The sequence below is a fragment of the Dipteris shenzhenensis genome, chromosome 10, assembly GCF_047967505.1.
Source record: "Dipteris shenzhenensis isolate YYH24624 ecotype China chromosome 10, Dip_SZ_1.0, whole genome shotgun sequence".
Classification (NCBI taxonomy): Eukaryota; Viridiplantae; Streptophyta; class Polypodiopsida; order Gleicheniales; family Dipteridaceae; genus Dipteris; species Dipteris shenzhenensis.
In genome coordinates, this window is record NC_141605.1 from 14,376,986 (window position 1) to 14,403,334 (window position 26,349).

General features: G+C 43.5%; 1 protein-coding gene across 3 annotated transcripts in view; it reads right to left on the reverse strand.

Moving 5' to 3' along the window:
* Window positions 1-26,349, reverse strand: part of LOC147897440 (metaxin-like protein) — a 51,233-nt gene that overhangs the window by 12,800 nt on the left and 12,084 nt on the right. For all 3 annotated transcript variants that reach the window (XM_087380381.1, XM_087380382.1, XM_087380380.1), the window contains exons 3-4: window positions 20,701-20,777; window positions 20,460-20,520 (exon numbers count right to left, since the gene is read on the reverse strand). In XM_087380381.1, coding sequence (XP_087236507.1) covers window positions 20,460-20,520; window positions 20,701-20,777 — 138 coding nt within the window. The remainder of the gene's footprint in view (window positions 1-20,459; window positions 20,521-20,700; window positions 20,778-26,349) is intronic.

Below are 26,349 nucleotides of genomic sequence, written 5' to 3' on the forward strand. Positions count from 1 at the left end.
GCAGGTAGGCTGTACGAAAACTGTACGGAGAGCACTGTACGGAAAACTTCACGGAGAGCACCGTAGGGAAAGAAACTGTACGGAAAAGTTGTACGGGATTCTGTAAGGAGGATCGTACAACTGCGATTCTGTACGGACAAGAAGGGCTGACAAAGATGTACAAGATTGTACGGAAAGAGGCGGGGAGGTACGGAAAAGCTGAAAACCCTGGAGACATACACTAACAGGGACATAGTCTTCCATACCGAGACACACGAGACATACACTAACAGGGACATAGTCTTCTATACCGAGACACACGAGAGCCCAGAGAGAGGGCTACCCACCGTGACAGGATACATGGAGGAATGAGGTCAAATGGGCAAAAAGGACAGCACAACAGCTGACTGAATTTTCACATTTAAGGCCTCTTTCTGAATAAGAAAATGATTCCCTCTCACAAGCCCGGATTAAACTGACTGACAATGATCAGCGGAAATTGCACAAATGGCAGATTAGAGCAAGAATGAAACCCCTCATGGATAAGGGCTGCTCATCAAAAGCCTTCTTCAAGGGCCTGCATGCCACTCGAAAGAAAAACTCATGTCTAAGGGTCAGGAAACTAGATGGATCTTGGACGCACTCTTTCTCTGATCTCCAAGAAGAATGCCAGAATTACTTCCAGACACTGTTCTCTACCCCTGGATCCCCATCAAATCAAATGACTGATGCAAGGACTGAAATTCTTCAATATGTTTCTGGGATAGTGAAAATGGATGATGCTCTATTACTTGACAGACCTTTTACTGACACGGAACTTGAAAATGCATTGTCCCATCTCGGCAAATACAAGTCCCCTGGCTGGGACGGTCTTACGGTGGAATTTTATATTTCTTTTTGGGATGATTTGAAAGATGTTCTCTTACAAATGATCAATGTTGCCTGGCAACAAAATCAATTGCCGCACTTCTGGAAGCATGGCATCATCAAACTTGTGCCAAAAAAAAATCTTTGTGATCATATGTCAGATTGGAGGCCTATTACTTTGATGCCTGTAGTTTACAAACTCATTGCCAAAATGATTGTATATAGGCTTCAAGGCACTCTGAATGCGGGCCTTCATCCTCATCAGTATGGATTTGTGCCGCGAAGACAAATTCATGACAATATCTCCAATGCATTGACTGCAATTGAATATGCTAAGTACTCGAATCAAGATGTGCTCATATTGCAGGTAGATATCTCTAAGGCATTTGATACTGTACAATGGGATTTTATCTCTCAAACCATGACAAAGCTGGGATTTGGTCCCAAGATTGCAAATGCAATTTATTGGCTTTATTCTGGCTCTACTTCTCAGTGCATTCTCGGAAGCCATCTATCTCGGTCATGGACATTGGGTAGATCAGTCAGACAGGGCTGCCCCCTTAGTGCTCTTTTCTATGCCATTGCGACTCATCCCCTCCTGATGTATCTTGATCACCTTACAAGCACAGGACAGATGATTGGTCTTAAAATCCCTGGGGCTGCATCCTTCTTGGCACAGGCATATGCTGATGATTCCTTTTTTATGCCACAGAACTCTCCTCGGTAAGTCCGCATGCTTATGGCCACATTATCATTGTATGGGTTAGCAGCGGGATTGCATATCAATTTTGACAAATCCAAATTGCTTCCACTGAAACAATGTGACTGGCATTCTATTCTCTGGCCTAGTCAGATAGTGCATTCCAAAGAGGTTGTCAGGCATTTGGGATATCCTATAGGATGGCATATCACCAAGAAGCAGCAGCTAAAATGGATCTTCCAAAGACTTCAAAATAAATTGGACTATTGGAAAATTTCTACTTAGCCACTTCATGTTAGGCTCAGAATAGTCCAGTCTATTGTAATGTCTTATGTTCAGTTCGTCTTGCCTTTACTACATTGGTCCTCTAGAGATATCTCAGCTTTTATGTCTCAAGCGATGGAGCTGTTATGGAAGACAAAAACTGCTGTGAAAGCATTGAGACTGCTGAAGATGGAAATGGTGTGCTCCCCGAAGATGCATGGAGGACTTAATGTTCTAAATATCAGATATCATGTACTTGCAAGGAAGGCGACTATGCTCAATACCTTTTTCCGTCAAAAACAGCCATGGACTTGTATGATAGCATCCATGTGTGTCAACATGAGGACAAATGCTTATGGCCATTGGACTACTGATCATTGGGAGGTTGTCATTGGGAGATTTGTAGGGAAGATTCCTAGATGCCCTTTCTCAACTGCTCTGATACTGGACTGGAAACAAGTGCTTTCTAAAGTCAAATGGACTCCTGATAATCATTCGGGGACAAACTCAATGCGGAAAGAAAGTATTCATTGGAGTGCCATCTTTGACACTCCACTTGCTTTACAGGAACCGGTTAGGGCATATAATCTCATGAAATTGGGAATCAGATACATCAATGACGTGATAGATGATCATGGACATATTTTATCTTTTCCTCAGGCCTCTGCCACTTATGCCTTGGGAATGCACCACAGGTTGATATGGAAGAGAATTGCTGATCTCTTGCATCCTTTCCTTCCTATTCCCCCTGTGGCTGACACAGACAGGCTTATGGATTGGAAATTGTACCCCACTGCTACATGCTCTCGTCCCATTCCTCTGTCTGTTTTGACCTCCATCAAAGTCTACAAGCTTCTTCAACCTGCCCCTTGGATTCATCAATATGCTAATACTCTGTGGCATATCAGGCGGCCTCTTTCATGGTGGCAGAAGAATCTCCGACTAATATGGAGGTGTAAAATGCCTTTGAAACAAAGACTCTTTCTTTGGAGATGCTTGACTGGCACATTGTCAGTGGGAATCACACTTGCTAAACGTCACATTGCTTCACCCACTTGCCTACGGTGTCACGCTCCTTCAGAGACTGTCCTTCATCTACTTTGGCAATGTCAGTCTACTCGGAACCTCCTGGGGAAAATTTCAGATCATCTTCGCCTCCGTTTCCCGAGTCACATATTTGGGAAACTTTTTTGGTTATTTGGCAGATTTAGGACGTCTTTATCTCAATACTCACTCTTTTTCTCATGGGTGAGATATTGGGCTCTTGCTCTGCCCACCTAGTTTGGCGGCCCCTCAAGTCAGGCTGTTTACAAAAATGTTTCAGAGTATCATGATCTACATCCACATAAAACTCTGAACCATACAAATAATGCCTCCATGTTTTCAAAGCATGGATAACAGCATACAACTCCAATTCATGAGTTGGCCAATTCCTTTGAGAGGGAGAAAGCTTCTTGCTTTCAAAGGCTACTGGCCTTCCCTCTTGAAGGAGGACTGCTCCTACCGCAATGCCACTTGCATCGGTTTCTAGGAACAACGGTTTCTGGGGATCAACTATTTTTAACACCGGTCCTGAGACCACAGCATGTTTTATGGTGTTAAAACTTTCCTGTTGATTCTGTCCCCAAATAAAAGGTACTTTATCTGAGGTCAGATCAGTCAATGGCGATACTATTCCGGAATATCCTTTGATATGCCTTCTATAAAACTGGACAAATCCCAAGAATGATCGCAACGCGGTCAGACTCTGAGGGATTGGCCAAGTTAGTATCGCAGCCACTTTCTTCGGATCCATTTCTACCCCCTGTGGAGTAATTATGAACCCTAAATACTCAAGCCTAACCATACACAGTATAGTTTTCTTCTTATTCACATAGAGACTGGCTTTCCTCAAAGTACTGAACACTATTCTTAAGTGTTCATGATGCTCAGTAACACTTTTACTGAATATCAAGATATCATCAATAAAATGTACTACGAACTTTTCGATATACGGACGTAATAAATCGTTCATAAGCATGACGAAGGTCGCTGGAGCATTGGTAAGTCCGAAGGGCATTACCAAAAACTCATAATGACCAAACCTGCTCCTGAAAGCGGTTTTATGCACATCCTCGGCTCTAATCCGGATCTGATGATAGCCGCACTTAAGATCTATCTTGCTGAAAATCACGGCTCCATGTAATGCATCTAGCAAATCATCAATCCGAGCCATCGGATACCTGTGCTTAACAGTGATATTATTCAATGCTCTGTAATCTATACAGAGGCGAAACGTATCATCCTTTTTCCTCTTTAATATCACTGGTGAAGCAAAAGGTGAGAAACTTGGTTGAATCTGCCCCAACTTGAGGTATTCTTCCAGTTGCCTACGCACCTCCGCTTCTTCAGTAAAACTCATTCTATAGGGAGGTCTATTTACAGGTTCTGCCCCCCGGATTAGTTCAATCTTATGTTGAACTTTCCGCTCTGGAGGTAACCCATAAGGTAGTTCATCCCTAAAACATTCAGAGAACTCCTCTGTTATAAGATTAGCCAGCTTGGCCATCTCACCACTTTGCGTAACATCAATGCTAGCCGAAGACTCATCCACCGCCTCTACCGATGCTGTGCAAAGGAATAAAAACTCTACTTGAGCCTTTCTGATTTCCATCACGGAAACCAACGATCCCTGAGGTATATCTTTTTCACCTCGCAAGACATAAAGCACATCATTCATCTTGAATTGATATACGTGCTTTTTCCAATCAATGGCTGGATTCTTCCTAGAATGCCACGCCATACCCAGGGCTATATCCGCATGAGCAAGCTTGGTCATTTCAAAATCAAGCTTCTCAGCATAGTCCTGAATACGAAGTTCCAACTGGGTAACCCTTTGGTCCCATACTTCAGTTGAACTTCCATCAGCCATCCTGACTGTATACGCATAGTCAGATGGACTTGTCTTTAACTTCAGCCTCTTCACGAGCTTGGAGTTAATCACATTGTGAGTTGACGCCGAGTTAAACAACACAATGACATCATGACTGGCCACTTGCCCTTTCATTTTAATTAACTCTGTATCATTAAAGGCCGTATACCCCGTTGCTGCGGGCTTAGATAGGATGTTATCAGGTGCACTCGTCACTAACTTAGCAACAGACACACATAACAAACAAGGTACTAACCTCTGAGAAGATCCCGCTAGCTGAATCTGCATCTCTTCCGCTCTGGGACTTCCCTGCATCTCCACGTCGCACTCTGAGATCACCATCTCAGCCATCCGACGATCTTTGTTACGTGGACATTCCTTCCACTGATGAGGTTGAAGGCAACCAAAACATAGGCCTTCTCTCCTCGCTTTTTCCCTTTGTTCTGGGTTCAAGGGAGACTTAGACCAAGCCCGGGCTGCCATTGGGGTTACTTTCCTCTTCACTCCAATGGTGGTACTTGGTTTAGGAGTTTCAGCCGGTCTCGCCTGCTTGGCTTGACCACTCGGCTGCGAACCACTCCCTCTACTAGCCCACTTCTTCTTAAACCCAGATTTCTTCGGATACCCATACTGGGTTCCGACCTGTGCAAACCCACTTGGCTTGCTGCCCTTGGCATCCTCGTAGTTCAGGGCTATAGCTATTGCATCATCTAGCGTGTTCGCGTACTTAGCCCGAACTTCCATTCTTATTCGATCATTCAATCCAAATATGAAATCTTTCACTTGGATTGATTGAGGCAGGGGTTCATCAACCTTCATTACACTCTCTCGAAACTTATCAGTGTATTCTGCCACTGATAAATTTCTCTGACGAAGGTTCCTATATTGATCCCAAGCTCGGGATGCTTCGTCAGGAGGTAAGAAGTGTTTCCTGAACTCTCTTTTAAACCCCTCCCAAGTAGTGGATGCTATGCCATCTTTTTGTTGTTTAATCCACCACCGATCCGCTGCCTCACTAAACATATGGGTGGCCTCGCGGATCTTTTTGATGTCATTTCTGATCTCACAAATGGCGAACCCCTCGTCCCATTTGTGTAACCAGGTCTCAATGACATCGGAGCTACGGTCGTTCATCCGACCGGAATACTTTTCCGGTCTGTAATTGGCAATATTTGGCACTTTAGCCTTCCTAGGCTCGACCGTATGGACACTAGACTCCAGTTCCATTGGAGCCTTTCCCTTCTCTTCTCGAGAAGATCTGACAGACATACTCTGTAACACTCTCCTAAGTTCAGATTGCCCTGCGTTGGCTTGTAATTGCTGCGCTAACAACTGTTGCAAGGCATCCTCCAGCAATGCAATCCTGCCAGATAAAGTGTGAGCTACTGGGCGCGATCCCTGCTGGGTCGGCCGGACTCCTGACTCACTAGGGTCCCTTCTGGAAGCCCCTTCTTCTGCTTCCATTCCGTTCAATGGGCGTTTTGTTTTGTTTTATTTTTTTATTTTTATTTTTTTAAACACCGCTAGAACACTGTATTTACACGCTTACACAATTCAGGGTACTGACCCTCTGACACAATTCCCTATACTAGGGAATACCTGCAATCTGACACTAACTGGGCCTTTGACACAGGCATATAACCAAATACCAATCTCCCTATACTAGGGAAATTTCTGCAAGTTAACTCAAACTGAAGTATACAGGCATCTGCACAGGCATAATCTGTCCCTATAGCATCGTAGACTGTAAACTCCTATGCAAGCGGAGCATCAACAAACTAAATCAGGAGAAGAAAACACAGAATTGACAGAAGTGACAGAGAGCCCCCCTGGTCTATGAACTCGGTCCCCAGTTAGATCCGCTGGATATTCACGAATACAAATGTCCACGAAGCCTGCTCTCTGATCAAAATCTATCTGAGGGAATCAATCGAAAACTGTCACGGGTCGAGGTAGCCATATATCCCGAAGCCTGTAGGCCCTATGCCTTCGTGCTCCAACCAATCTCGCCAATCTGTCAACCGCTCCAAATCACCGCCTACGTGCTCGCTGCCCAAATCTTGACTACGGGCCCATTGCTCGTCGACTGGCGCTCCACGCCTATCGTCCATCCCACCTGAGTTTCGTCACAGCCTTACGATTCCATGCTGCTGCTGCTCGCCGCTCACGAGCTGTTGCTGCTCGTTCCAGCACCTCCCCTTGGACTTTCCGCTGATCAACGTCAGCCACCAACTATCAACGTCGAAGGGCCTTACAGGATAAACATCAACAGTCTCGTCGATTCCTTCCTTTCTTGCGCTCTGCGACAGCTTGCGTAGACCAGTGCCTAACGATGCATAAACCAGTTGTTCGTCGTCACATCTCAATCAGCGTCGATCCCGTCAGGGAATCAACCGCACATCATCAGTCACCAGGGCGGTCCAGTCCCGCAACTCGAGCTCACGTTACCCTGCTCATCCCGTTCGCCCTGCTCATCCCGTTCGTCCAGCTTCCTCGTGGCAGTGCGGGATGACCACCGCTCGAAATCCTTCTGTCGCAGGTCGTCCGTCCCTTCTCTAATTCCAAGCCTTGAGCTCTGATACCAATTGTTATACAACTACTCTAATTCCTACTGAAGATCACGGGAGAAGCACCGAGTTATTCCACCCAGCCAAATCCTGCTGAAGCGTGAGAACTCGTCAGAGAATTCGAAAAAACCAAAACATACGTGAACACCATCTCCTTCTCTCACTAACTTCAGCAAGCCCCATCTCCCTAGATGGATCTAGATGCCACATGTCATCCATATAGGGCCTTCCTAATGCAACATTTCACCCCTCTCCTGGGATGCATTAATTCCTTTGCCCCTAGGCACATTTCTTGCATTAGGCCCTTAGCCTTAGATCCACCTAGTCTGGTGCTATCAACCCTCACCTAGGACCTTGACATTAATTCCCTCTCGATCATTTACATGAAGCGCAAAACAAATATATTACAATTATAGATCCTTTAGGGGAAATGTCGACTGATTCTTCCGAGGTCATGCTACCTCGGCTAGAGCGTAACACTGACTCCTGTAAGGGAGGAACGAGCAAATCGACGTCCTACTGCGCCTAAAGACAATCAACTATTGAACACCGAAAGATCAAAAACTTACAAGCAAACTACTCATGACAGAGCGCTAGACACAACTCTACAGTAGCCAGTGATTAAGGTGCTGTATTTTTCTCTTACATGGCGAGCACCTTAGTCCATGTCGGATAATTCTCAACAGCAAACGTCGCCTAGACGAATTGGCTACGCCTACTTCACCAAAAACCATGCTCCACTGGAAGCAAGCACACAGACGGACGATCAAGACGACATTTTTCACGATCCCGATTATACACCAAGTGGAACCAATTCTTCCGACAATTCTGTGCATTTCACTGAACTAAGTGAAGTACAGCTCGAACTTACCCAATTGATGGTGCATTCACCTACTGAAGAATTAATCAAGAGGAGTATTGCGACAAATTTCACAGCACGCTTATTTGTATAAGCTCAAAGGAAACTCGACTTCAATCCACTTCCTCCACCTCCAAAAAGAAGACAACACGTTCCACCTCAAATACAACAACCTCATCCAAGGATACAGAATCCCTTGGTGAAATCAGCTAAATTCACAGGCAAGAAAGAACAAGATCCCGATAGTCATGTCGAACAGTTTGAGACAAGATGGGCTGCAAGCGGATTCGGACAACTGCCAGACCTCACAAAAAAGCAGCAGTTTGCAGCAACATTTAATTGTAAGGCAATGAATTCACTTATGCAATATGGTGTAGCTCATTTTCAAACTTATGATGAACTGAAAACTGCCTTTTTAAGTCGGTTTCGTAAAGAAAAAACTCCATAAGACATACTCAAGAAGCTTCGGAATATGAAGCAAAAACATCTATTAGTTGAGGACTATTGACAAACAATCAACAACCCACTGATGAGTAGCTAGGATATTGTTTTTGTAAAGGACTCAACAAAGATTTGAGGACAGCAATAGCTGGCAGAGATCAGCTCGGAGGAGTAAATGATTTCAACAACATGGTTAATGCTGCACAAAGAGCAGAAAGAAGACTTGGCACTAAGTGACACAAATTCTGATACAAAATGCAGGAGGAAAGTGATGCAACACCAGATAACACATCAGATGAAGAAAGTGATGAGGAAGAGACCTCCAAAAAGAAGAAAAAACTGAACAAGGACAAAAGACAAATCAAAAGGCAAGAAGAAGATAGACATACTCTCTAAGCTATAGAGCAAATGATCAAGGAGCAACTGCAAACTCTGAAAACACCCTCTCCTCCACCTAAAATTTATTGTGCATTCTGTGGGAAGGACAATCATGAGAAAGAAAGATGCTGGTATAATCCAAACTACAGGAGAAGAGTCCCTCCTCATGTACAAAACTCAACCAACCAAGACCCACCTCTTACAACCAATCAAATTCTTGTAGGCAACCAAGGACAACAAAGATTCAACAATCCATAACAAAGAAGACCCAATCAGCAGAATTAGGGAAATCAACAAGGTCAAAACCAGAATCAACCATGCACATATTGTGGCATGAAAGGACACAGACAAGGTCCTCAGTGTGAGCTTTGGTGCAAACATCGAGGAGAAAGAGGAATCCCCATTATCAACTATAATGCACGTGGTAATCAAAATCAGCAACAACAGCCACCACTAGGTGTGCATATCGTATACTTGGATCCTATCATTGAGGATTACAAGCAACAAACTCAAAGAAGTCAGAGCAATATACAAGCACTGGCAGTGACCAGGTCTAAAGGTACAAAGCCCATGCCCGGCCTTGGAGATGCACCAAGAACGACAACAAAGCCAATGAACTGGCAAAATCAGACACATGTCAGAAATCAAGCTCTACAGCAAATTCTAGAGACTAATGCAGCATCAGAAGCACGAAGCTCACATCTACAAAACAAAGGTAAGGCTAAGCTTGACCTCGAAAAATCCAAACACAGTCCGACATCATTCCGACACAAGACGTCCGACAGCAAGCTACAGCTACTCCAATTCAGCATGGCAACATACAGCAAGTTTACACGACCCGAGACACACAAAGAAGAGTACAAGCCTCTCCCAACCAGAAGTATATTCCAAAAGATAGACAACATTTGGTGGCCGGACCCAGCTCCGACTCAACACAGTAGCAAAACAGTGGAGACAAAATCAAGATAACAGAAATCAAAGAGAAACAGACAGTTCCAATTCCAAACCCCACACTTAAAAACAGAAGTCGGATACACCAAAAGGACAAGCAAGAACAAGAAGATCCCACACTCTTCTTTCAAGAGCTTTTAGAGTCCAAAGTACAAATAACATTGGACCAACTTCTCAATCTTGTCCCACCTTTAAGCATCAATTATGTAAGACTTTGCATTTTACAGACCATCCTCTTCCCACAAATCAGCCACAAAGTGATGATGAAGAGGAAACCCCCGACATCTACACATCCACTATTGAGGATGTGGACTATCAAGTCCCACTCATAGATGTGGATTATAAAAGGCAAAGGATCCCTGAAGTACTTGTTGATGGAGGGTCAGGAGTGAACATTCTCTCTCAGGATCTCTTTAAAAATTCTGTTGCAATGAACTTGCACTAGCACCATTTCAGGTCAGAATGGCTAACCAAAGGAGGATACAGCCTCTGGGAATACTACGAGGACAGGAAATTACTATTATGGCACTCTCCTTCACAGTTACATTTGTGGTACTCAGGATGGAGGAAAGAGATTGTGCTATTCCATGTTATTGGGCAGACCATGGTTAAGAGCTGCCAAAGTGAAACAGGATTGGGATTCAGAAAGAATCACAATCAGGAAAGGTAAGAAGAAGTTTAAAATCAATCTCTCTTCAAGAAGAAGCTTCCAGAGACAAGCTCAGCCACTACAAGCAGAAGGCATTAATATGATAGCAGAATTTGAGGAGGATGAGGAAGAAATTTTCCTGAGGAGGAATCCTACGGTTTTCCCCATCTTTGAAATTGATGTAATCAAGATTCTTGATCAGTATACATGCTCGAATCAACAAACAGAGCCATCCGACCTACATTTGACCATGGTGGAGCAAAACACAGTCGGAAACAAATCCTATCAGCATCAGCATCCAAAGTGACAAGCACGCCCAGCCTGATGACACACTACATGAGGATACTCAGAAATCAGCTGCACAAGCCATCCTAGAAGCTGAAGCTCACTTTGAAGAACATATGCAAAAGAGTGCTAGAGTCCAACAAGATGACTTAGAGGAAATAAACCTTGGAGACCCCCACAACCCCAAGACAGTTTTGGTAAGTACAGGCCTTCCTCCACCTTTCAAAATGGCTTTGAAAGACTTATTGACAGAATATCCTCTCACACATGTTACATAGCTTTCACCTATTGTAATTGAGCCCAAAAAGAATGGAAAACTCAGAATATGTGTGGACTACGGAAAGCTTAATGTTGCTCCCTCTACCATTTTGTGATTCTTTACTAGATGTTGTAGCAGGACATGAAATCTATAGTTTTCTTGATGGTTTCAGTGGATACAACCAGATTAGAATGGCTCCTGAAGATAAAGACAAGACAGCATTTGTCACTGAATGGGGAGTGTTTGCTTCAAAGGTAATGACATTTGGTCTTAAGAATGCTCCTCTAACATTTCAAAAATGCATTCAAGAGGTATTTGCTGAATATCTTACCTCTTTCATGAAAGTTTTCCTTGATGATTTTTCAGCACTTGGCAAAAAAGAGGAGCATCTACACCACTTGAGCTTATGCTTTGCTAAGTGTAGAATGACTAGTCTAAGCTTAAACCCAGCCAAATGTGCATTTGGTGTTAGTAGAGGAATTCTACTAGGACATACCATCTCCCAAGATGGAATGGAAATTGATCCAAACAAAGTTTCAGCCATTCAACATGCTAAACCACCCAAAAACATCAAGCAACTTCAAAGGTTCATAGGGAATAGCACTGTAGATTTCTAAGATACCTTGCTAACATATGCTATCCTCTCACCAAACTGACATGGGAAACAAAGCCATACATTTGGGGTGATGCACAGCAATATGCTTTTAATATGCAGAAGAAAATGTTGATGATAGCTCCTATTCTACAACCACCTAACTGGACTCTTCCTTTTAAGGTTTTTGTTGATGCTTCTATTCAGTAGTTGGTGCAGTACTTATGCAACAAAAAACACCAAAACAGTTCAGACCAGTTTACTATGCCAATAGAATTTTAACCAAGCATGAGAGAAACTATGCAGTCACAGAAAAAGAAGCACTTGGAATGATCTATGCATTGCACAAATTCAGACATTATTTATTGGGCAACAAAGTACATTCTCATGTGGATCATCAAGCTCTCATTTATTTAGCGAACAAACTGCAATTAACAGGCAGATTGCCAGATGGATACTTTTGTTGCAAGAATTTGACTATAGCATTGTACATAGACCTGGAAAACAACATGGCATTGCTGATTACTTGAGCAGACTCTTATCAGGCAAAGCTCCAACTAGCATCCCAGATGAACTCCCTGATGCAGGTATTTTTATGATAAGAATTGAAGAACCACCCAATTAATATGATAAAATGCTATTCTTTCTCACTGATGGTTTAATCCCAGAAACATTATCTAGGGATTATAGAAAGAAACTTGTTTTACAGAGCAGACCTTTCCTAGTCATTGCTGGTGTTTTGTATAGAAGAGGAATTGACCAGGTGATCGGAAGGTGTGTCCAAGATCATGAGCAGAAAGCTGTCCTAGCTGAAGCCCATGGAGGACCAACAGGAGAACACTTTTCTGGAGACATTACAGGTAAGAAGATTTTGCAGCCTGGTTTATGGTGGCCTACAGTTCTTAAAGATGCTCATAATTGGGCTAAAGCATGTTTGCCATGCTAGAGAGATGATAGACCACGTGACAGTGATAGAATGCCCCATCAGCCAATCCTCCCCTTGGGACCTTTTTAGAAATGGGGACTAGACTTCATTGGACCCATTAAGCCTCCATCAAAATTTTCAGGTAATCAATATATTTTGGGTGCCACCGACTATTGTACAAAATGGGTTGAAGCTGTAGCACTCAAAATATGCAAAGCCAGAACTATAGCACATTCCTTTACTACAATATTGCCACCAAATTTAGTGTCCCTATTGAAATAGTGTCAGACAGAGGAACGCATTTCCTCAACAAAACTATCACAAAGATGACTAAGATGCACATGATGCTGCATAAAAAGTCTACAGCCTATGGGCAAGCTGAAAGTTCCAATAAACTAATGAAAAAAGTCTACAGAAGAACAGTTGATGATGACCCTAAGGATTGGGATCAACACTTGGATTCAGTGCTATGGGCACTCAGAACAACACACAAGGTTGCACCAGGATTAACACCTTTCAAATTAGTATATGGTTGTGAAGCAGTAGTACCAATGGAAATTATGGCAGGTAACCTGAGAGTGGCAATAGATAATAAATTATCTCCAGAAGATTCAATCAATGCAAGATTAGAAAGAAAGAAAGAAAGAAAGTTTATTAAAGTCTTCGAAAGACCGATGGGTCTATGAGACTGTGAAAATCCTGATACAACGAGCTGTGGTAGTGGAGCTACTAAACGAGCGTCCATACCAATGCAAAATGCAAAATGCAAAAAATGCAAAAAATGCAAAATGGCAGTACTAAGTCCTAAGTACAACATAGTCATGTCGATGGTCAACTATATATCAATCCCAGCATCATCATCAATATCATCATCATCCCCAGCAACAGCAAGATATCAGGATGGATGAGGTAGTGGAGGCATGAAGTCGGCAATAGAGTGTTGTCGGCCACTCAGAGGTGCAGTCCTGGCACGTCTCCTGGTCGTAGCTCTGCGTCTAACCAGGGCTACTGTGACCCCCGTCGGTCGGGCTCCGACTCTAAACAAGGAGGGGATGTCTCCAAGTGTGATTTGTGTGTCGACCCTCTGTCTGAGCTGTCGAGTCACGGACTCCGGGTCACAGTCATGTCGAGGCCTCGTCTCGTTGGGGTCCATGTGATCTAGTTGAAAGAACTCCGTGATAGAGCTCTAAGACGGATTAACCAAGGAAGAAGTCTGCTCATGTCTCCGTGCTCGGAGTATCCTCTCGCGGTGTCTAAGTGCCTCATGAATGAAACCTGCCAAACACTGCTGGTCTGGGTAGGGGAGGAAATGGGCTAAAATCCCATAACTATCTCTGAAGAGGCAGTGGAAACGTCCTCAGATCTCATAGACACAGGACACCTGAAGATGAAATGCTCCTCTGTCTCAACCTCCTGTATGTCACATAGTGTGCATATGCGCCGCTCCCTAGGTAGTCGCTCTGCTCTGCCGCTCTCGATGCGAAGTCTGTGTGAAGAGACCCGGAACTGCCCAAGAGAAATCCTCATCGAGTGGGGTAGGTGAATCTGTGTGTATCCTGGTGGGTCAATGAAACCCTCCACTGTGATATGTAAGAAGTGATCTCTGTAGAAGCTAAGCTTCACTGGGAGTTCACTCGGTTCCAACCAGGTCCGAAATGTGTGTAGCTGTAGTAGATCCTCATGGATAACCTGGTTGACCTCGTGTGATAAGAGGGGAGAGAACGGAGCATCCATGCTATACTGGAAGAGAGGTAGTCTATCCATGTGGAGCCCCAGTCGCTCAAACCATCTCTCTGTACGTACATACCAGCACCTCTGATCTCCTCCTGCTGCAAGTGCCACAGAAGAGGATAGAGCTATCCATGGTAGCCTGCTACGCCCCGAGGTATAATCCACATATTCCCTAACTCGGTACAGATATGTGATGACCTGAAATGCAGCATCTAGCTGTAAAGGGGGTGACCCAAACTCACAAGTTCCCATACTGCTGATATCATTCAAAAAAGAAGGGCAGCATGGATAAACAGAAACATCAAGTTCAAATTGTTCAAAAAAGGTGATTTAGTGTTGATGTTTAACACAAAATTGAAAAAAATACCAAGTAAATTCAAGCTCAAATATGATGGTCCATTTAAGGTGCTTGAAGTTTTTAAGCAAGGTACCTTCAAATTGGCTGACCTACATGGGAACATATTTGACAAACCAGTCAACGGTTTTCGGCTCAAACGTTATGTTGGACCTAACCCCACTCAAGCAAAAATCCACACAATCTCTCTGCAATTATGCCAAGACCTCAATCATGATCCTATATTGGTTTCAGCTATTCAGACTGACAGATCTATCTTTAACAGGCTCCGACTGCAATCCGACACAAGTCCACCAAGCTCACATGAAACATGTGGTATCACACAGTAACATTCAGGTAAGCTCTAATCCCAACCAACCCAATTCAATATGTGATGCAGGTAAGGCAAACTTCAAAGAAGCAAGTACAGTGGTGAGCCTGACCCAGACAATAATCCGACAACTGTCCAACATAAAAACATCCAACTCCGACTCCAACGTCCCTGCCCCATCCGACCTCACTCCGACTCTAACTCTCACTCCGACTCCGACGTCCCTACCCCCATCTGACCTCACTCCGACTCCGACGTCCCTGCACCCATCCGACCTCACTCCGACTCCGACGTCCCTGCCCCCATCCGACCGGACTCCAACTCCAATCCGAATCCAAGAGAGCAGCTATCACTCCGCTTCACACCGAAGGGTACACTCCGTCTCCGACCCGACAGTTTCTTCACCATCCTGCTCCGCTCCGACATACTGAAGAACTTCCACCAGGCCTCCAACCTTGCTCCACCAACAAGGGAATATGTCTCTAGCATACACCATTCTCTGTACAGACGGGACAGCCAACAAACGTACACGGGATGATTCGCAACATGATCGACAAGGCTCTTCACTCGGGTGAGGCTCACACCTCCATATTAGCCATTCCAACCGACCTCTCCCCAACGAACTTGATCATCACAAAGACATCCCGCAGTGCTAAACGTAAGCTGATAAGCAGTCCCTCACACATGCCGCAATTCACTGGCAGTTCGTTGCATGCGCCACCGACGCTCCATCCCTTGAAGCACAAGATAGACAGAAGCTTTTCCCACGAGTCCCCTCTACACATGGCGCCCAAACGTGGCCATCGCCTCGCATTCGCTAACACATCAAAAGAGCCCGAGCCCAACCTTCACCTCTTGAGCACAGCAACGCTCTTGGATGCAAGCATGGCCCCTAAGCGATCCATAACGCCCGCTCGGAAGAGTCCAAGGCAACTCCCAACCCTGGAGAAGATCGTCGATATCCCCGATCCGGAGAAGACTGAGTCCGATGACGAGCCTCCTCTCCCACCGCAGAAAAAACCAATGCTTACGGCAACTTTCACCAATTTTAAAGTGTCCTTGGACTTGACAAAGCATCAGAAGTGGCTGAAACGGATTGGCGTATTGCAGTATGCAAGTCTCCCCTGGGCATCCTGGAAAGCTTCTCCACAGTCTCTCGCACAGTGCGAAAGCTTCCAGAGGATTGGAGGTATGCTCGATGGCAATGTTATGCTTTCTCCAGAAATTATTGCATAGGTTTTCCAGCTCCCAATCATCAATGAGGAAGTGATCTACAAAAAAGACGTGGACTCCGACACGCAAAAGGAGTTCGGCCCCCCCAAAATGCAGAAAAACTGCTTCTTCATCAACAACGTCCAAGACTTGAGGAGACGCCAACAATTCGTATGGTATCTTGAGCGGATGCAGCTGCTTGTCAAGACCAACACTATGAGCCAGGACTCCTATGCAACCCTCAGTGCCGCTGAGAAGGGTACCAAAATTTCGTGGGCGCATCTCCTTGACAAATGAGTGAAATCGCCAAGAAAGACTTAAGCGCTTCCAATGCGCATTCAAAGATTGGGCCTTTCATTGCAGCCCTGTTCGAATTTGCAGGTCAATTGGATGCAAAGGGCCTGGACACAGTTCAACATTTCAGTCCAGAGCGCATCAAAGGAAAACAGGTGCAAACACCCCAAGAGGACAAGGGAAGGAAAGACATGATGAAAGCCCTGAAAGATGCCCAATACTCATCAAAAGAAGCATCTATGGCGGTCTATGGACAGTCCCTAGCAAATCGACTCTAGGATACACCCCTCGCAGGGGAAGAGTTTCTAGCCTCACCATCCGAGCAGAAATCCTCAAAGAAGATCAAGCTCAATCTTGGATCTAAGTCTCTGCTTCAAAAGACCGAGAGATGGAACAAACCGGAGGACAGCCTTGCTAGCATTTTATTGACAACACCTCCTAGGAGCAGTTTCCAGCAATTCTCCCCTGTTCACAGCATGGCCGACCTGCCAACATCACCAACACAGAAGCAGAAGGTTCCGACAACAGAAGGAGTACAGGACAGCAGTGACCCAGATCATGCACTAAAAGTTTTACAACACTATGTTGAGGAACAGAGAACAATTCAGCAGCAGCTGAGACAGCAGATCCAAGAATTAACTGAAGACAAGAGGGCTGGTCATGAGTACATGCTAAAGCACACCGACCTGTAAAAGGAGCTCCATGCTACACAGTTAGAACTTGAGGAGGTCAAAAGAGAGTATGCACAATACAAAACCATGGAGGAGAAAAACGTCTCAAAGCTCACTGCACAGGTACGAGTTCAGAAAGAATGCTTGCCCATTGTCGCAAATTGGCTAGAGGAAATGAAGACAAAGTGTTTCCTACAGTTGGACCGAATGGGTGCTGCCCATTTGGATTTAAACATTGAAAACCTGTTACTCAAAGAAAGGATCAGTGCTTTAGAAGGAGCTGACCAGAAACTCAGGGAGATGGCAGAAGAGATTGATGGCGTTTTCTTAAGTTCCTCAGATCTAACAGAAATGAAGACACAGCTGGTCCAAGCATCTCAGAAACTGTGGACAAATCTTAAGAACCGCTTGTTTGTCATTGCACAACGACCATATGAGGCATTTGCCTCTCCTGCCTATGCCTATGACATTATGGCCCAAGAATTGGAAGGCCTTAGAGCTGCAGCTCAGAATGCTAAACAGAATCCGATGCAAGTGGATGCTGACACACAGATTTTAGAGATGCCAACAAAGCCTGGGAAACCACATGAAATAGAGCAGTCTACACAATTGTCTACTGAACATGCTTCTTTGAAAGATGACAAATATCAAGATACAGAATTCATTGCTCTCCCCAACCAAGCATTAGCCGCTCCTGCAAAGTTTAAAGAGACAGAGACCAAGATGGACAAGGAACCAGAGCTGCATGACAGCTACAAGGAAGATAAAGAGGAAGAAGATCCCATTGCTGCCAAGGCAGCAGTCATTGATCTAAATTCCACACATACTATCAAGGTCCACCTGACAGACTATTTCTAGTAAGGGTTCGTGTCCCCACTTTTTGGCGAAAGTTGAGAGCTAGGTGTTGAGGATTACCTCTCCACCCACATAGGCTTTACCCTAGGAGGGTTAGTACACCCCTAGTAGAGGGAAGTTAAGTAGTGGGATAATTTCGTAACTGTAGGGACCGTTATAACTGTCCCTAACAGCCAGTAGAAGTGGCCTTATCCCCCACATTATGTTTTGGACTATTTGTTGTTTCTGACTGTTACCCGAAAACTCTCCTTTTCTGATCTCTTTGCATCCCTTGCTATAGAGAAAGAGGGGGGGGGGGGGGGGGGGGGGGGGGCATGTGCCAAAAATCCCTGTCTTATCATGATTAAATTTGGACCTCGAGGCCATACAGAAGTATTTAGACACTCCAAAGTAACTCTTACTGACTCTTCATCATTGTGTGGCGTTAGATTTGTGTTGTCTGCAAATTTTTGGCACATAATCTGTCTATCCCCTTTCACCTCTATTCCTTTTACATTACCTTTGTCCAGTTCATCCTTCACCAGCCATCCTAGCGCATCCGCAACTATAGCAAAGACTAGAGGAGCTAACGGCAACCTTGTCTGATTGATCTTTGTCCATTTACTTCGACTTTGCTTCTAGCTTGACATAGGAGTATTTCTACATAGGAATACATATATATAGTGTATATATGTATGTACATATATACACTATATATATGTATGTATGTATATATGTATATGTATATGTATATGTATATGTATATGTATATGTATATGTATATGTATATGTATATGTATGTATATAGATGTATATATATATGTATGTATATATATATGTATATATGTATATGTATGTATGCATGTATATAATGCATTGAGGGTCATGGACATGGATGCGCACAAGCTACTTGCTTTGGCATTGTTTTCCTCCTCTCCACTCCCCCTTATGAAAATACGTTAACGACATGTCCGTGTTCATCAAACACCTAGATTTAAGATGCTTGGCCTTGTACATTTTGAAGATCAAGAGACATTGGGACAACTTATTGAGTGCCCGTAGTATCACACACCCACATACCACAAACTCATCACTTATTCCTATTTGGAGGAAGGGGGGACAGTTCAAAACTCAACCCTCCACAGCGGATTCCATGGGACGAGCAGTCTAGATGAACCAATACACGTGCAAGCAGCACAAACTCTACTAGCACAGTTACCACCTCGACTATCATATATGTGGACGGGACCTCTTAAGTCACCAAACTAGAGGGATCACATTGACGCCCGCCAACTCACCATACATTTCTGCAAACATAAGAAAGGCCACACCTCTCCAAGAGCACTACGTTCTATGATCGTTGCTATGCATCAACATAGGCATCTATTAAATACCTTTTACATCCCATGGTTTGTACCTACCTCAGGTACGACAACTCTTAGGGGTTGAGGGTATTGATTAGAGGGCTAAGCGATTATGAACCAAGGATGGGTTTAGTGGGTGTTGTATAAAGGTTGGGACTTAATTTAGGGCTAGGCTAATTATAGCCAGAGGGGCTCAAGCTATATTAACAAGCCCACGCATAAACACAAAAATGAGCTACAATAATAGTCACTGAGTTCTATTACGGCTCTAGAGATGGGGGTAGACTCAATGCTGATGCAGGCTAGCAATTACGGAATTCCTAATTGTACATTGTTTCCCCCTCTCTCATTTACTCTAGCAATGCTTCTCAAGAGATCAATTTAGTCCCCCCCTCCGCCTCCCCCCCCAAAAAAAAGGAAAAGTGGACTAGACAAACGATATACAATTATCACCACATTGGCAGGCTGCAACTTCTGCATGCCAGCTACTATGGCAGAATATTAAGTTTAGATGAATCACTCACCATGCCTTAAGTTACATCATGTAAAAGCCACACACTTTTTTTGTAGTGGAATCCATGTTTTTTTTTTTACAAGAGGCTGTCTCCAAAGTGGAGGGCAGCAACATACAAGATCAGAAACTTTCATTGTAAGACAAGAAAAAGCCACCCACACGCACACGTGCGCACGCACGTCGCACACTCTCCATCATGTATAGTAGGCACAACCTATCCTGAAATCCACATTGATGTCATCAACACCAAATCATGTGTGATCAATGTACAAACATATGCCCTAACACATGCCTACATGGCCATTACACACACACACGAGACTATATGTATACAAATATTTTCTTCGTCTCTGTGAAGTCCTGACAAAAAGCAAACAAACTCAACCGGATGAAAGCTAGCACTATAGGAAAGGCCTACGAGCCTCAGCAAAACAACAAAAGCATTCTTGCACAAACCTTCACAATAAAATGATCAACTTCAAATGAGTAGAATATAAGAAAGGATTGAATAAAATTTATCCATTGCCAAAATGAATATCATACTTACCAAAGGAGCATGTAGAAGAAAGAGAGAATGACTAAGAAATAGAGCATCCAAACTAGATAGCCTGCAAATCCCTTCCACAAATAAAACACGTTAAAGAACTGACAACCAGATTTGATAAAAAATTGGTTGCAAAACGAGTTTCAAAATGAATCCTCCTTCCATTTTGACAGCAATGATTTCACATAGCAGCTCAATAAATGCTTTGACTATAGACCCGAAAGAGACTAGTATTTATACGTACCTTGTCTTCATGAAAAATCGATCGCCGCCCAATATAATTGAGAGTGATTCATATGCTTCGGTTGCTCTCCTGTACAGCTGTTGAAAGCATGAAAATCAACAAAAATCTTGAAGGTCTTGGCTCTAGATAGACTCACGATAGTTAAAAGCCTTCTTAAGGAGAGGCAACTAAACAAGCAAGGGGGAACAAAATCTTACCAAAAGAAAGATACAATCTATAAATCTACTAGACTATTAGATTACCTGGCCACACTATTTCCATGACATGTCTCGCTAGCAAATCCTAACAAAGCACAAAGACTCAAGAGTACATGGCCCTCCAAAAAGTGTAATATTTACAACACTAATGATCCTTAAAGTAACCAAAGGCACAATACCAAGGAAAATCCAGGATACACATTGCACAAGCAAAACACAAACGATTTTTTATTTTTTTTTGGGCAAAAAAGTAGTAGTTTTTTATAATATGTCTCAAGAGACTGATAATCACATAAAGTTCCAATTACAACTGGTTCCACCAGTACATCTGAGAAACCAAAATAGAAAAAGGGAGAGCAAATGAAGATCATACATCAGTTATAGACTGAGGGTCTATTGGTTTTAGATGAGGAGAGTAAAATAAGGATTTGGAACAAGAGAGGAAAGGACTTCCAGTGTGGATTGCAGAGAAACTCAGCTGAAGAGAAAGCAAGGCAAATGGGCTGTCTACCGAGATGGCAAGGCATTAAACACAAAGGATTTCCCTTCCCTTGGCCCTCTCCCACATACAACATCTAAACTAAAGAAGTTGAGGTGGCCAAAGTACATAGGATGTCCTTGACACGTAACATATTCAGGTCATCGATGAGTCCTCATGCTCACCCTCCTTGCATCACAATATGGCTCTTCTACCTGTGTGTTGGATCTGCTATTTAGTCACTTATGTTCCGAAGTCAGCATTTGTGACAAATGGTTGTAGCTATTGTAGCCTATATGGAAGACAGGTGGCAGAAAGAAAAAGTCAACATCATAGGTACAGCATACGGAACTAGTTTTGGTACCTTGCCTCAGCAACGATAAGTTGAAGGTGTTGGTACATGAGTTGGCAGATTTTGTACTTGGTTCTCTACATCAATACATATTCTTTTGGCTGTATATCTGAGTATTCACTCTCTAGATTTGAAGTGCTCTTTCCATACATGGATGCACACGGAGCGAGCTGTGTTTGATGTGGCATTGTGTGAGCTCTTCAAGTTTTCCACTGCGTGGGAATTGGCTACAGCAAGCAACTCTCGGTTTTCTGATAATGTATCAGAGCCAACTTGTCAATCAATGATAGCTGTGGTCTCCGCGTTCAGCTTCTGAATCAGAGCCTAAGAGATTTACAACAGAGACCTTCTCCTCCAAACTGAAGGCTGTTATCCTTGCCAAGAAGGAAGGAGCTTCCACAGTCAAGTGTGTTCCGATTGGCTTGCAGAGAGTGCAGGAAAAGTTAAAAAACTGCAGGTCATCTATACCCTGCCATGGCATCCAGCTCACTCATTCCACATTTTGGTGATGCTGAAAAGTTGCACAGAACCAACTATCCGATTTAGAAAGTAAAGATTCGGAGACTCCTGGTAGCCAGGGAAATTTGGGAGGTGATAGAAAACACAGAGCTGAAATCGGAAGACGTGGTGGATGCCAGAGAGAATTCTAACAGATCCAGATATGGTCAAGGAGTGGAAACTGAAGGATGCAATCGCACTCTCCATGATAATCAGGACAACTGAGGATTCAGTTATACCCCATATCCGATTGGCACAGACAACACAAGAGGCATGGGAGATCTTAAAATATCTCTATGAAACAAAAAACACAAGGAGAATCATCGCACTTCAAAATCAATTGTTCACCACACATGAATAGATAGTGCAATTTAATATTCTTTGTTTTGGCATGAAACATGTAAGAGTAGAGTATTGTAAGTCCACCTTATAAAAGTTCTAAGTTTGGAGAGCAACCTTCTAAACCATACTGCTTCATGAGCAACTGTCATGACAAGAGAAATCACTAATTTGCGATTAGTGGACATTAGAAGATTATTATATATTATACACCAATTTAATGGTGTAACATTTATTTGTATTCATAATAGACACCAACCGAATTGTTATGGCAGTAGATCATCTGAGTAGATAGGGTTAGTGAAGCTGGAGCCACGACTTCAGACAGCATCAAATTTGGACATGTAACACTTATTTTTTTAATAAATATGTGCACCCACAAGTCTAGGTCCTAGAGACAATAGGAAGGGGAGGTGCATTGAATGGTAGATGCATGGGTCAGAGGCTAGGGGTAGGTACAAGGGAAGATGGAACTTGAGTGATCTCAAGGGACATTAATGAAAGGAGGTATCACCCTTCATTGTGAATGTCACGTAGCATTCTCTATTCCTCTTGCATTCATCCGCCATCTCCCTCCCACCTTGCATGTAGGTCAAAAAGAGAAACAAGTACTCTCATAAGGGCACTCTTCCCCCATTGGAGGGCCAATTGCCATTCAATGAGAAGAGGCAAAGGAGGAGCGAGCAGACAAGGTAGCGTACGGACAAGCAGAACCCCGTACAAACAAGTAGGAAAGCGAGCAAACAGGGCAATATACGGAAGAGCACAGCCGTACAGGCAAGAAAATAGGTGCAATGTACGGCAAGGCAGGGAGGCATATGGGCTAGCATTGCACGTAAGAGAGGCGCACGTGCGACAGCAAGGCAACAGTGAGCAACAAACCAGGAAAGTTCTCTAGCCAGCAAAGAATCTGATACGCCCTTAAAACCCTTAAACCTTGAGGAAAAGAGACTCTTCCCCCCCCCCCCGGTGGTTCTCCCCAATGGGAGGTCGGATTGGAACAAGATTTTAAGGGGGTGATCCACCCACCAAGTACCCCCCTATAACGAAATCACTAATTGTCATGACAAGAGAAATCACTAATTGTGATTAGTAGACACTAGAACTTTATTATGTATTATACACCAATTTAATGCTCTAACATGTATTTGTATTCATGATGGACACAGCCGAATTGTTATGGCAGTAGATCATCTGAGTAGATAGGTTAGTCGAGCTGGAGCCACCGCCTCAGACAGCAGCAAATTTGCACATGTAACACTTATTTAAGATTTGCACCCACGTGTCTAGACCCTAGAGGCAATAGGAAAGGAGGGTGCATTAAGGTGCATTAGATGCATGGGTCATAGGCTAAGGGTAGGTCTAAATGGGAAGATGGAAGAGTAATCTCAAGGGACATTAATGAAAGAGTATCATCCTTCATTGTGAATCTCATGTAGCATTTCCTATCACCTTGCATTCATCCGCCATCTCTCTCCCACCCTGCATGTAGTGACAAGGCTATTGAGCTGTAACATGCAAGGACAAAGTGAAATGCCATGCTCAAAAATCCAATAAGATATGCGAGACTATCTACTGCCCTTTGTGGAAACGAACTGAATGTGTGTACTGCCAAAGAATTCAATTATAAAGACACCAGAGATCTTCCTAACTACTGACATTTTCTTTATTTATAAAAATGCAGGCGAAAATGACCTAACTACTGTGAGTACATGAGTGCCAATTGGCATACGAAATAGATACAAATCTATGTATCATGCTGCTGTTCTACTGCTGCAAAACTGAGCTTATCTAAGGCGGAAACCGTATGCGGGACTAGGCGACCGTGGGGAGCATCAGCTATGCTGCTGAAACAAGCCTGAAAATGCCCATTGTGGCTGCTGTCACCGTCACGCACTTGCTAAGTGGATCTCTGCCAGAACTGATGGCGAAATCGCCAAGTATTGGAGCTGGAAACTGTGCCCTCTGGTCCGACTGGGTCAGCCAGTTGACTGACCAGGTCAGCCACCTTAGCTAGTCAGTTGACTGACCTCGTCTGACCAGATCTGGTTGGCCAGTTCCATTCCATAGGCCAGCTGGCCTCTGGACTGGTCTGCTTGCCCTTGGTGAAAGGCGAACCGGATGATGCGAAGAACCAGCCTCCTCAAGAATGCAAATGTGTGCAATGCATGCAGAATTTGAACGCCGATAGGCCCTCCAATGAGGAAGAGCGCCCTCGTGAGAGTACTTGTTTCTATTTTCAACCTACATGCAAGGTGGGAGAGAGATGGCGGATGAATGCAAGGTGAATGAAGAATGCTACGTGAGATTCACAATGAAAGGGTGATACCCTTTCATTAATGTCCCTTGAGATCACTCGAGTTCCATCTTTCCATTTACACCTACCCTTAGCCTATGACCCATGCATCTACCATTCAATGCACCCTTCCCTTCCTATTGTCCCTAGGACCTAGACACGTGTGTGCACATTTTTATTAATAGAATAAGTATCACATGTCCAAATTCGATGCCGTCTAAAGCAGTGGCTCCAGCTCGACTAGTCCTATCTACTGAGATGATCCACCGCCATAACAAATCGGTCGGTGTCCATCATAAATACATATACATGTTACATCATTGGCGTATAATATATAATAATGTTTTAATGTCTACTAATCACGGATTAGTGATTTCTCATCATGACACTCCCTCCTGCTTGAATGGGCAGAAGTCCTCTTCTAGATCCTCTCGTCTCTTTCTCTTGCGTACGCTTCTCTTTTACTTCTGCATTTGCATCTCCTCTTCATAATTTGCAAATAGTCTTTTCTTGGTAGTACACGATCTCTTCTGAATCAAAACTTAAATCCCATCTTCAAGTTCTGATTTCTCTTGATGCTGAATATTCAAAATGCAGAAGTACCACTGCAGTGCCTCTTGATATCTCTTCATACTTCTCTTCTGAATACCAAGCTGCTGAAATCTCTTTATAGTAACCTGCTCAATAGGCCGAAACATATTCTCAACAAACTGGTCAATATTGAAACGCTTCTCTCACTCAAATGTTTCATTGAACTAGGTAGACCTTGGCTATAGATGATTTTGCAATGAAGAGATACTTAATCTATAGAAACTATAGATCATCAATCTCTTTTTTTTTTCAACACTTCTATTTCAGCCATGTTCATCCTATAAGACGCTCTACATGGAGGAGAAAATTCTTTATTCTCTATCCATACTCTACAATGAATATGCCTACTCTCTATTCAGTTCACACATCCATACACCACTATTGGCTGAATGGATAACATTTACTCTTGGATCTATGTTCACCGTAGAGTCCTGGGATGAGGAGGTAGAAGCCTCACCCTCTTGCTTGTTCCCTTTTACATGATAGATTTTGGTAATTTTGGCTAATAGACTAGGACATTTATGCCATGGATGCCCGCACTTATGTTTCTTACATCCAAAACAGTTAACCTCCTTAATTAGCTTTTTCTTCTCATCGTCAGTCATGGAAGCAAAATGGTATCCATCCAAGACGTGATTGGCTGTTAACATTTTATACAATAGCTTTCTCCTTTCCTTTATTGAAGAGTTTACGAGGATTCAATTTCCTCTCAGCAATCTTAGCCAATTTAGTGAGGTCTTTCAAGGTGGTTGGGTTGAACATTTCAACCTCATACCTCACTTTTGAATACTAAATACTTCTTCCTTCTATCATCCTCGCTCTTCTCAGATAACTCTAAAGAGAGTTTCCAGAACCTAGCTGTAAATTCAGCGTTACTCTCGTTATCGAATTGTCTGAA